The 13,248-nt window shown below is 48.3% G+C and overlaps 1 protein-coding gene across 1 annotated transcript in view; it reads left to right on the forward strand.

Annotated features, from left to right (window-relative positions):
• MSI2 (musashi RNA-binding protein 2) overlaps window positions 1-13,248 on the forward strand; it is a 152,893-nt gene that overhangs the window by 54,040 nt on the left and 85,605 nt on the right. Inside the window, exon 3 of the mRNA XM_010009100.1 lies at window positions 9,678-9,726. Within this exon, the coding sequence (XP_010007402.1) occupies window positions 9,678-9,726 (49 nt within the window). The remainder of the gene's footprint in view (window positions 1-9,677; window positions 9,727-13,248) is intronic.

Raw genomic sequence — 13,248 nt, forward strand, 5'->3', positions numbered from 1 at the left:
CTGCCTGCCTGCATGGCAGAGCAGTGGGATGGCAGGGGGTAGCACTCTCAGGGGGTCCAGATCCAGCCAGCCTGGGCTTTAACCAGCTCCACAGAAAAACCTGAGTGTCTTCTAGGGAAAATGCCTTGTGCAAATCAAACAGAGATCAGGAGAGTTTGAATTGATGCTGTAGTTACAGTAAATGACAGTGTCCCTCTTGTTGCAGCCGAGAAATGGCAGAGCAGTGGGATGGCAGGGGGTAGCACTCTCAGGGGGTCCAGATCCAGCCAGCCTGGGCTTTAACCAGCTCCACAGAAAAACCTGAGTGTCTTCTAGGGAAAATGCCTTGTGCAAATCAAACAGAGATCAGGAGAGTTTGAATTGATGCTGTAGTTACAGTAAATGACAGTGTCCCTCTTGTTGCAGCCGAGAAAGGAGAACAGATATTTAAATCTGCTGCCTTTTCAGGTAGTGGCATTGCTCTGCACAGCCAAAGCCCATCAAGGAGAAGGGAGATCCCGTTGGCCCTCTGTTTGTGCACATCTCCGGCGGGAGCTGCCCCTCCTCTGGCTGGACCTGTACCAGTCTCCAAAAGTCTCCAGGTTTCCAAAATCTGTGCTGGCCAGTCCTAATGGGCAGCACCTCTTCGGTGTTGCTTGGAAAAGAAAACAGATTGCAACTTTGCAGGGCTAATATGCAAACGAGCACTACGAAGGGAGGAAGAATTATTTCTGCTGACGGCAGCTAATGTTCCGTGAAAGTAAAATCACAAACTGCCTCACACCTGGCTTGCTGAACTGCTGAAGGAGCAATGTTCCTCCAGTGCCCTGTGGTGGCATCTCCTTTGTGCTCTGGCATGGAGGAGATCAGCACTGCCCAGGCAGGAGGGCTCAGCCCAAGAGCACCTGGGGGGTGAAAGGGGCTGAGGTGGACTGTAGGGCTGTCAGCTCTTGTGCTAAATATCCTGGGATATTTGATATATTTAAGTGTCAGTTTGAGTGATGTGGTCACATGGGGCTCTCAGCATTTGCTTTCAGAAGCACAAAAGTTCTCCTGCATTTCAGCAGCAGAAGTTTAAACATGAACCCCTAACAGCTCCTGTGTGGGCACCAAAAATAGTATTTTAAAGTTATTTTGTGTGCATTTAAAAAGTACAGCTTGTGTGTGTTTGTCTTCTGTTTTTATCTGGTGATAACTCCTTCAGGCTGCTAGTGAAGGGACAGGGTTGGATGGAGTTCAGGTTCTTCATTTGTCTGTGGATCTCACAAGAAAACACCAGAAATTCCTCAGTTTTGGGGCAGATTTGTAGAAAGTAAATCCTGATCTGTGGATACACATATGCACATGTACAGGGAGACAAGACATCTTGAATAAATAGACAAGGATGCATGTGGGAGGTAGATCTCCTGATGCTGGCAGGGAACCAAAGGCAGAGTTTTCCAGGACAGTGGCTGGCTCTGGGGCCATACTCGGGTCACTGATAATGCCTGTAGCTTAATTTTCCTTCTAGTCCCACCCTCTTCTTGTCTATTAGATGGGTAAAACACAATGATGTTTTGAGGCAGGGTGAATTAAATGTTTGTAAGAGAGTTTGGAGGCTCTCCAGCAGCTGTTTTGAACTGGATTCTGTTCTTGCCTCTCCAGCGAAGGGCAACAGCGGGAGCTCCGTGATCCAACTCTGGCTTCAGGCTGAATGAGTTCAGAATATGCTCCTTCCCTTGCTTTTTAAGGCATGCTGAATTTTTTTTTTAGCTGTTGACATGTATTTTAAAGTTATCAATCACTCCCTGTCTCTTACTGTAGCATGAATCAGCTTTGATCACAGAAGAAATTTCCATGGCACCAGTTTCTGGCAGAAGCATAGACTGGAGTTTTGTTGTGGCAGTGAGGGAGGCACTGCTCTAATTCACAAATCTGTTTGTTACCTGAACACTGCAGCTTCATGTCAACATGTGTATTGTGTGCCATTCCATCAGTCTGCTTCCAGAAACAAAGATGGATGTCTGCTTTCTGTTCCCTGGTAGGTTAGCTGGTGCTTTTTTGTAAAGCATGTGGCTTGTTGAGGATGGGGGTTCTGGAGCGGTGCCACTCCTGGCCCAGCAGCTGTCCCCAAAGACCACTGAGGCCATCAGTGTTTGGGCAGTGGGCTCTGCCACCTCTCTGCCCCTTCCCAGCAAGAGATGCTGCTCTTCTGCAGTGAAATTTTGGTTGTTGGTGCAGATCTCCAGGGCTGTGAGTAGCACAGCATCTAGCAAGGTGTTCTTAGCCCTGTATTTTGGGGTTCATGTGTGTTCTAGTGATCAGGTGGAGTTGAGTCTCAGGTTCCTGCTGCAAGGGTGGACATGTGTATCCTCTGTACCGTTTTCCATCAGGATCCTGGAGCACTGTACTGCAGCTGGATGTTGATTACCTGCAGCACTGCTGGCCAGGGAGAGGGGCAGGAGGATCAGGGTTGTCTGGCTGGCTCCTGTGAGCTCTCTGTGACTCGGTCTCAGCTTCTCCAACTCTTACTCCATTTCAGAAAGGCAGTGCTGGTTCCTATTTTCCCATCAAGCTAAGGAGACCCAAGGGACAGCTGCCTCTGTGCTGGCAGGCATAAATTGTTCTGGGCAATTAGATCTGGCTGCAGGACTTGATTGTAGAGATCTGACCCAGCCCAAGGCTTGCTCTGCTCTTGCAGAGGCAGGCCCTGCTGTCTCAAAAAGCACGGGGAACACAGACATGCCCTGTGGCCAAGGAGAAGACTAGCATGGTGATGGCTTTGCTTGGCTCCCGGTTTCACTGACACCTTCAGCTTGATTTCCATTGATGAAGGAAGATCCCAGTATTGCAGGTATCTGGGAGATGAGGCCACCTCGTCTGCACAGGGTTGCTGCCAGTGCCCAGATGAATGAATGGGTTGTTTTTTCATTTTTCAAGAGCCTTGTCATCCCCCTTGTTGATGCTGGCTGCCATGTGCTGGAAGTCTGGTGGGGGCAAGGGAAGTTCTCAGCAAAGATGACAGGTCAAAGGCAAACTCCAAGAATCCTCATAGAGTTTATAACTTGATCCAAGAATGGCAGAGAGCCTTGCTTTCATCAGTACTTCCTATTATTAATACCAGAGAAGGAATTAATGGGAAATCATCTATGAAGTCATCTCTGATTTCTCCTGCTGTTTTTTCTGGAGAATATTAGTCATTCTTACATCCCCTTGGTAGAGTAAGCATTGAGTAACGTGCTGGGTTTTTGTAGGAGCATTCTGAAGTCCAAGAGTAGCCACTGTGCTTTTTGGCAAGCATTTGGGATGCTCTTTGCCATGTCACGGCTGGTGAGCAAGCCCTGAGATTAATGTGATTGCATGACTGTTTTAATTTCAGCCCTGATGGAGCAAAATTAGTTACAATGATATGTGTGTGTTGAATAAAATTGTAGTTTTATTAGCTATAATTGCTGAAGAAGACTTTTTAAAGAGTTGACTGCTGGGGGAAAGAATTGCTAGCACTGGAATTTGTTCTTGCACAGTGTGGCATTGATTATTATCATGGTGCATAATATGTCAGCCCTTGGTTGATAAGTCATCCCTGGGAAGCGCTCAGTGAGGGACCTCACCATGTGTCTCCAGATCCTGGGGAGCTCTACATAAATGGTGCCTGATCCTCAGGGGACAGGAATCTCTCACCAGGCAGCCAGGGCTACCTTGTAAAGCTCTCCTAAGTTGTGCTTTTGGCCCTGGAGGTCTTGGGTTTGCTCCCTGGTGGGTTGGCCAAGCCAGCGGCCATCAGGGCAAGTGCAGGAGTGGAGCCCTCAGGCATAGGTGAGATGGTGGAGTGGGGACCAGCCATGCTCTGGATTGAGAGCCAGTGGTCTGGTATGGTGGTCTGGGACATGGTGCTTCCCACAGGGTGGTCCAGCTTATCAGGGTGGGGAGGGACCAACCCTCACCATGACAGCACGTGGGCAAGGGGCAAGAGTCCTCCAGGTGCCTTCAGACTGGGAGGGAGCCACACTGGGAGGAGGGGAGCCTGCTTGACAGAAAGAGGGGAAGAGGTTAAAGTATTTCTTTATTTGTTTAATTCCATTGTAATCAAACCCAGGGACCTGCTGTGGGGGAGCCGTTTTTTCTAACTGTCTGGCATGCAATATGCATTTGTCTTAATTTATGTAGGGAGGCTGGAAATCTGCAGAAGCACGATGCCGGTGCTTGGATTTCACATGGGCATTTAAAATAATAGCACCTGACAGTTTACTAGCAGCTAAGAGGTTTTTCTCCTTCAGAAGGCAAAATATTGGAGGAGTTGTGCAGTGTGTATAAATAATTTGAGGAATTTAAAGCAGAATATCCAGCATGCGTTTCTTGGGAGAGCTGAAGAACTGATGGACCTGTGAAGTTTAAGGGTTGAGGATTGGAGGGGGTAGAAGCACAGCTCATCTGTATGTAGCTGAATGTCACCCTTCTGTAAATTCTTTTCTCCCAGGACCCAGTATGAGTTGCCAGAGTGTTTAATTATTTCATTTGTCTGTCTTAATTATTCTTTACCTTGAAGGGATGGAGAACGTAGCACCAAGTCTGTTCGGGAGTGTTAGAAACAAACAGCCCCCCCTGTTCTCGTCCCCATCTGCACTGAATGTGTTGGAAACTCAGGTTTTTGGATTGGGAAAAACTTTCCTGGGCTGGAGGAGTGTGAGGCATAAGAAGATTCAGCTGGTTTGTTAAGGTGTGAGCAGTGATGGGCTGGTGCTGGGTTTGATCATCTTGAACGGCTCAACTGCCCCATGGAAATCCTGAAGGGGAAAGTTAGAGGGATGAATAGAGAATCCTGTGTGTTCTTGTGCCGAGGCTGGATCAGTTGCCTTAAATTCAGACTTTCTGAGTACAATTAATAGTAATTTTATTTAGGTCACCCTGGTTTTGTTGCTTTAAATGTATGCCTCCATTAAAGTGGAAGAAAATCAAATACATTTATCTCGGTGGAGCCTTTTGTGAACTAGTTGGGCATATTTTAAATAACCCTGGGAACTGTTAGGATTATTAAAGCCTTTGGCTCCTCCAGGTTTTTTTTTTTCTTTCCTCCTATTCTCTCCTATTCCTCCTTCCAGGCAGTGATTAAAGAAGTGGTATAGCTCTTCATTTCTCAGAGCCCCAAGTGGGTTGGAAAAAAAGTTAAATAAACTAAAGCCCATTAGTTAGGCTTTCTGTAAGAAACTGGGTCTAAATTGGATGTATGCTGGGACAGAGGAGAAGTCTGTTGGGCTTTAGTGTCCATTTGTAAGTGGTATTATCTGGCAAGGCTTTTTTTCTTCTTAATTTTTATTTACCTTAAGGGCTAAGACTGTTCATTTTGTAATCTACTCTTATTTGATGCCTGTAATTAGTTCAGATTAATCAGCTCCTTTAAGCCATGCTACATCTGAAAACAGACACAAGCTTTTGGGAAGTGGCTCTCTGCTCAGTGGCTTACACCTGTATGTGGAGGGTCAGCTCTTTGCTGGTGGGTGGTTTTTCACCATGACTGGAGAACATGCCCACAGGAGGCCACCATGGCAGCTGCTAACAGCATGTGGTGGATGATCAGCTCTGCTGTACCCCAGCCAAACCTTGGAGGTGGTGATGGCATCTTCCAGTCCTTTTCCTACCCCTGGAGAAAACTTCCTTCTCTTCTCTAAGCAAGGTGCTAGTTGTCTGTTTTGAGACCTGGAGAACGTGCTGTTCAAGCATCTTCACAACACCAGGCCAGCAAGAGAGCCTCAGGTTTGAGGAGGGGTTAACTTTCAGACAGTCACAGCTCCTCAATCTACTTGAGTTTCATCTGTGGGCTGTTTTGTTTTTTTTTTCTCCTTCCCCTGAAATAGGGATCAATTTGCTTACTACAGGGTTTACTGTCGGTTACCTTGACTGTGTCCCTTAGTTCTCCTTGATGAAAACTTGAACAAGCTGCTTGTGTTTGATTCAGAGAGAACCGTGAGAAACGGGCTGTGTGTGAGGCAGTGTGGGTTCCTCATTCTATTCAGCCCTTTGTATATTCAAATTCTTCTACTTTCAGTTCTTGCTGTTCTGCCAGATTTCCATACCATTGATGGGTTTTCTGAATTAATAAGTTTCTTTCTCCCCCTCCCTCCCATACCCTCACCACCTTTTTGCAACTGGTGAAAAGTTTTTCTAAGCAGGCTGCCCTCTCCATATTGATTTTCTTCTCTGGCTTGTCTAACCAGCTCTTAGATGTTTTATTTTGCGAAGTGTTAATAGAATTTTCCTTTTGCCATTGCACTTTATCTATTCAGGAGGTTTCAAGAAGTCTCATTGTGTCACTGGACTATGGAGGAAAGAGGCTATTCTTCTGTTACAATGCCTGCCCTAAAAAATAACACAGGGTGGGGTAAACTCCAAAAGGGCAGAGACGGAGATAAAATGTTCTGACCTTAGGAAACAGAAAAGATAACCAATTAGATGCTGTTGAAAGGGCACCAGCTGGCTTAAAGAACACCCCACTGATTATTTTCTCTTAAAGCCGTGCTTGGACCATGTCTGACAGCCACAGAGCTGCTTGCCCCCCTCGCAGGTTTTCAGGTCTGGCCTGGTGGGGCTGACCTGTTTGGAGGTGGGTCTGCACCCAGTTCTGCTCCCAGATGCAGGTACCACTGCCTGGGGGGATGAAGGGCCTGTCTCTGGGATATCTGCACTTCTCCTGGTCCCAGCCTGCACCATGGAAATCTCCCGGCTTAGTCCATGCAGGCTGCATTTGTTACTGCTAATAAGGAGTTATTTGCATTTAAAAAGACCTCTGCCAAGATCATCAGTGCAGTGTAGAGGGGTCTTAGTTCACATGGCACAAAGCATGGTTGGCCCTGAGACATGTTGTGTGGGAGGAGAGGGGCGACTGAAATGGCAGATCCCCCCCAGGATGGGCTGGAACCAGAACTAGAGCCCCTTGCCTCCACTGGTGCCTTGTCCCATGCCAGGACCTGTCCCTCCTCTGTCTTGGCAGCACTTGGAGAAGTAGGATGGGGCTGCACAAGAGGTTCAGACCCATGGTGTTGCCACAGCTGAGCCTGAGAGAGGATTTTCCACCCTCAGACTGCTGGGAGGCCTTGGGCTGAGACCTGGCTGTGCTAAAGCATGGTTAGAGTCAAGTTGTGCCTCATCTGATTTCTCCCCCTAACAGCAATATGTGCAGCCTTTAGAAAGTCCCCAATGAGGTCCTGGCAGGAGGAGGTTTTGTTTTGAAATGTGTGGATCCATCCAGGAGAGCCTGTGTGCAGGGCAGCCTCTGCCTCTGGGGACAGAGGGACCCCCCAGGCACTGCTGGGAGGCCTTGGGCTGAGACCTGGCTGTGCTAAAGCATGGTTAGAGTCAAGTTGTGCCTCATCTGATTTCTCTTCTCCCCCTAACAGCAATATGTGCAGCCTTTAGAAAGTCCCCAATGAGGTCCTGGCAGGAGGAGGTTTTGTTTTGAAATGTGTGGATCCATCCAGGAGAGCCTGTGTGCAGGGCAGCCTCTGCCTCTGGGGACAGAGGGACCCCCCAGGCTGGTGGGGTCTGCCCACCCGAGGCCCCTCTGGGGGATCTGAGGCAAAGAGGTTATGCTGGAATTGTTGCTTGTTAAAACTTGTGCAGCAGTGACTGGGTGGGGGCAGCAGGGTGGCCAGCACGCTCGGGGGGAGCGAGGCAGAGGAAGCTGCGATGCTCTGGGAAGCAGCATTAGGTGCAACGTGTAATTTTTGGTTCCAGTGAGGCCAAGACCTCAGAGAATGAAAAATAAAGATTGCTGTGCAGACGTAACCCTAGAGCAGAGATAAGCAGTGGGGGGGGCGAAGGGCAGCTCTGTCCTTATCTGCCTTCTGATATGACTCGTATTTGTGAGTTTTCTTCCTGTGGGTGAAGACAGACAGCAGGACAAATGGCTCTCTGCTTAACGTGGTTTGGAATTTTCAGTGCATCAGCACCTTTAGGTTTCATTCAAGATGGGTATCAAGGAGGCATGCTGTTCTCCATCTCAGGCTAACACTTTGCCAACCACTAGGACTGGAAAAGTTGAGAAAAGTTAACCCAAGACAGGTTTTTAGATGAGTTTAGGCACAGTGTAAGGTTTTGCTGCACTGCATTTTTTTTTTTCACTATAGCCCAGCATGATTTCAGTGCAGTAGTTAAGAGAGGTTCAAGCTGTTTATACCACCTTTCCAAAACATGTCTCTACCCAGCCAGGACAAAGGATAATTCTACACAGCAGTGGGCTGGGTTTGTGCTCCCCTGCATAAGAGAGGACTACAGGGTTGACACTGATTTTGAGCCTTATCCAGGTGGGAGCTTTCAAATCCTGCTGTGATTTCAGGTTCACATTAAGGCAGCAGAAGCTGGCACAGCTACCAAAAGTGGTCCCACCTTCCCCCAAGGTGCTGCCTCCCTGCCCTCAGCAGTAGCACAGGCATTGGTTTGGCTGTGCTGGGTAACTGATCTGGCTTAAACCTAACCTGGAAGAGAAAGTGTGGTTCGTTTTATCCTGGAGCAGTTCCCTGGCTTGATCTACTGTGCAAATGTGTTGGCAGAGAGGAAGAGGCCAGCACAGAGCAGGCACGGGCAGTTGGGTGGGAGATAGAACCCTTTGGTGGTTCTGTGTAAGGTGAGGAGAGTGTGTAACTGCATTGTAAATCACTTGCCTAGAATAAATTATTTACAGAAAGCCAGAATATAAGAACATGGAAGTATCATAAAAGTAACTGGAGAAATAAAAAGCCCCAGGCAAACCATAAAACCCACCCCTCAGAGACAACCAGTGGAGTGCTTTAAAGAATAAAACCTTTTCTTTAAAAAGCTCCTCCCTCCCCGCAATGTCTTCTGCAATTCAGTGGAGTTACAGGTTTTCATCAGCTTCTACTTTCAAACAGGGAATAGCAAGTCTGTAGTTTCTTTTCAGAGAGATTGTCCCAGTTGTTTCCTGCAGCACATGGTGCTGACCTGCCCCAGCTCCTGCAGCCTCTCAGCAACAGTTTAAAATGTGATAATGCTGGAAAATAAAACCCCAGCACAACATCCTTCTAAAATAAGTGCAAAATTTTAGGTGTGGCTGCACAGATTAAATGGAGGTGGAATAAATCATGCAAATAGTAATGAAAGTTGAAAGCAATTTGGTTGCACTTCAATACGTTTCATCAGTCATCTCTCTTCTGAAGTGGAAATGCCAAGCCTGATGCGAATTAAACTTTCTCCCTCCTCCCTCTTCCCTCTAGCTTTTCAAAAGGCCTTTTGAAAACCTCTGAATACCTTTCTTGGCTGACCAGATTTTACCCTGCCCGTACTTCTTGTAACCTCCTAATTCTCAGCCAAGAGAATAACTCTGATTTGGAGAAGTCATGGGCTTGATTTTCATCTACAGTTCCTCTCTTGGCCCTTCCTTATCTCCCTACAAATAGGAAAAAGGCTGAGAATGAGGCATTGCCAAGGGACTGGCAAGAGATGGAAGAACTCCTTAGATATTTGGCTTTTCAGGGCAACAGAACTTTTAATGTTCTCTTTTCCACTTTATGATCACATGTCAGCAAAGATGGGTTGGAAGCAGCAGATTTCCAAAAGGAAGAACTGACTCTGAGCAAAAGCAAGGAGATCTGATGCATCATCTCTGCCTGACCTGAGGCTGCTCCTGCTTTCATCTCCCCAGCCCAGTTTATCTGTTGTGCCTTTGTCACCCATGTTAAAGCACACATCTCCCCTCTTCTGTCTTGCAGGTGGAGGACGCCATGCTCATGTTTGACAAGACAACCAACAGGCATAGAGGTAAGAGAGAACGGGAGCTCTGACATCCCCTTTTGTGACAGCTTCTGCATGGTGAGCACAGCTCAAAATCAGTGTCAACATGATGACCCAGTGGCTGAATCCAGCAGTGTTAAATCAGCAGAGCCCTTTGTATTGGAGGCAGCTCCCCCTGTCCTATTGGTGTTGCAGAGGAAGGGCTGTTGGGCATGTTATGGGACGTGGATTTTCTTCTTAGAGGTGTCTTTTCTGGCCAGTCTAATGACTTAGTTTTGGGGGGACCACTGTCAGGCTCTGTGGCATCCCTGGAGATAGTAAAGCCAAGGGAGCTGTGTGTGGTGAGTACCACAAGGAAGCAGAGGGTGTGTACTGAGCTGGCTGGTGTTTGGTTAAGCTGGACATGAGGCCAGTTAAGCTGACATCAGGAAATTAGGGCAGTAAACCCCTGGGTTTTGCTGGGGTATCAGGCATACCAGAGTTTCAAAGGTGAGGACTGCTTCTCCTCCTGTCATGGTAGCTTAGAATACACAGGATTTTCAAAGAGGAATTTTCCTCCACATATTTCACAAGAGAGACAAGGTTTCATTATTGCTTGTACAGTTCTGTGAAAATGAGCTGAGGGTTATTTTCAATGTTATGGCCATTCCTTTCAGTGGAAATAAATGATGCTCCTCTGTCTCTTAGCAAGTGGTTCACATGATCCCTGCAGTCGAGATGCTGAGCTCCAGGCAGTGCTGGGAGGGGGTGAATATACCTGGGCTCTCACAGTGACTTGTGGGCAGGCTCTGGGATACTCTTCTCTCCCAATGAGACTGATTTTATGCCCCACTCTCCTGCTCTAATACAGCATGTGTTTGGAAGCAGCTGGAGCACTTGGGCTTGTAGCCTTGAGGTTTCTTGTTTCGCCTTCGCACTCTGGACACGAGTTCACTCTCGGGGAGGCTCACTGGGTTGATATGGTTATTGTCTCAGCCACAAACGTGTGACTGCACAGAGGGGTGTGTGCAGCCTGTTGGTTTAGGGATGCTGCCTGAGGTGTCATGGAGCCAGGCAGCATTGGAAGCCCTGGGAATGGGAGAGGGAAGCAGCCCGGAGTGCTCGGCCACTGCTTCATCTCCATGACAGGGTCAGGAAACTTCACTTCCCAGTGCTGCCTGAATTTTTCACTGCTCTGCTGTTTGTCTGAACAAGCAGCTTGGTGTGTGCAGCTGGCTGGGTGAGTCAGGCAAACCTCCAGGATAACATTCCCTCCCTCCAGCAGCACCTTTCCAGGTGTTGGTCCCTCTCTGAACTCAGGGCAAGTCATACCCTGGAAAATTCAAGAGCAGTGAGCAAAAGACTTCCTTGGAAAGATAAGCTCTTCAGAGCCAGGGGCTGTGAGCACCCAGTGCCCATCAGTTTGGTAACAGCAACCAAGTGTTCAGAATTCTTACATAGTTTGGAGAGTTCAACCCCTGACAACCTCCTTTTATATCCATGGAATTTTCTACCCTTCTTTTTGCAACCACCCTTAAATGGGTCATAAATCCCCTTCTCCATTCAGGATCTTGGCACGTTGTTTGTTGTGTTATATGGGGCTTTTGTGCTGGGCCCAAGGGCCCCATGTCCCTGCTCTGCCCTGGTCTGCTGGCTCAGGGAGCACTGGGAGGCTAAGGGAGCACTGGGGGTTCTAGTACCAGTACTGGTCCCAGCAAGGCACAAACTCGGCCGATGTGGCCCGTGTCAGTTGAGCTTCACCAAGTCCTCTGCCTGCTTCTGTTTGAATTCCTTGTTTTCTTCTCTTAAACTGATTCTTAACCTGACAAGTTTATGCGGTGTGCACTGGATAGGCTGACAGTGCATCCTGGTGTTCATCTCCATGCCTTGTCCTCCTGAGACTTTGTCAGACCCATTTGCAAGTCCCTGACCCGTGGTTCCATGTCTCTGCCTGTCGCCCCACAGAGCAGTCACTGCCATCCCTCTCCAAGGGCTCCACATGGACACCTTGTCCTAGGGAACATCAGCCTGTCCCACAGCACGACTGCAGCACTGGCTGCCTCATCCCTGGAGAAGGGCTCTGCTTCAGGAAAAAGTCTCGATTTTCTGAAATATCCCAAATCCTGGAGTTCTCTTCCCCGTGGGGCTCTCGGCTGTGCCTGCAGTGAGCTCTGTTGCTGCCTGCCCACTCACCCTGTCGGTGGACTCCTCACCAGCCTGTGCCTGCCTTGGCTGGGCTGCTCTGCCCAGGACACTCTGCAGGGACATTACAAAAAGAGCAGGGGTGTGCTAGTCCTTCCTTTGCATCCTGTAAGCAAGACACTTGTCTCTTCCCACGTACCTCAAGGTGATCCCTCCTCCGTCCCTGCCGGTGGCACTCTGCTGCTGTAAGCACTTTCCGAGGCGCGAGGGCACCGGGGAGCCGTGGTGTTTGTGCTCTGCTGGTGCCGAGCTCTGCTCTGACAGCTCTGCTTCAGCTTTTCTGTGCTCTTAGGGGAAGCTGGGGAGCTCTGCTATCAGCGTGAACCTGAGAGATAAGCCTCAGAGGATGGTTCCTCTTTCCAAAGCATCTTTCCCCTGTCATATCTGGAGAAAAGGTCCATAGCTGCAGAAGTTGAGGGCTGCAGATGCTAGGGCACCTTAGCTGCCATGGAACCTTTTGGTTTTTTCACAAAGTGTGTTGAAGATGAGAGGCAACAGGTCTTCTTTTCATTCCCCAGGAATTCTGTGAATTTATTTTGTCGGTTAATTTTTTATAGCCCTGATTTTTTTTCTACATAGGAGCCATAACATTTCTCTTCATATTAGCATCCTTGTGTAAGCTCCTAGATGGGATCTAAAGAGAGAGGAGGAACTGTGAGTCCAAAAGGACCAGAAGCAGACTCCAAGTGCCCTCAAGTGTGATGTTACATGCACCTCCCATACACTCCACTGGAGTCCACCTCTGGACCTGGCTCTGTCCCACTTGTCTGTGCCATCCTGGGGCAGGATGGGCTGGAGCCTCCCTCCCTACTCCTGGCAAATGAGGGAGTTCTCCAGCACCCCAGAGGCTCAGCTCTGTTTGTGAGGCTGTTTCCTGGGGAACAAGCACTTACCCTTTTGCTGGATGAAGGACAACACTGCTTATTAGCCAGGATTAGCCAAAATTCCTGGGAGTGGGTGAAGCCTGGCCAGTGCCAAGGGGCCACGTGGCTGTGGCTGGAGCAGCTGCCAGAGGGGCAGGAAAGCCTAAGCTCTGGGTCTTTACATCTGCGGAGTATGGGTGAAAGGGAGAAGCAAGTGGAAAAGGCAGAGAAAAGAATAATTTTCATCTTCATGCTTGAATTTATCCAACCTTGTCTGGCATTTTTCCTTCTCTGTCCAGGTAGTTGCTGCTAATCAGGCTAATGAACTGGCTCCCAGGCTGCTTGATGGAGCGAGTTCTGCTGCATCGATCGTTTATAAAATCACCCCAGATTTTACAAATTGTGACATTCTGATTGTGTTGGAAACATGTTTAAAATGCAGTAACGTGCAGCCACAATGTTAATGGCAATTCCTAAAGCCACTTGCAGGTTGCAATCTGTATCT

The sequence above is a fragment of the Chaetura pelagica genome, unplaced genomic scaffold (assembly GCF_000747805.2).
Source record: "Chaetura pelagica isolate M959 unplaced genomic scaffold, ChaPel_1.0 scaffold72, whole genome shotgun sequence".
NCBI lineage: Eukaryota > Metazoa > Chordata > Aves > Apodiformes > Apodidae > Chaetura > Chaetura pelagica.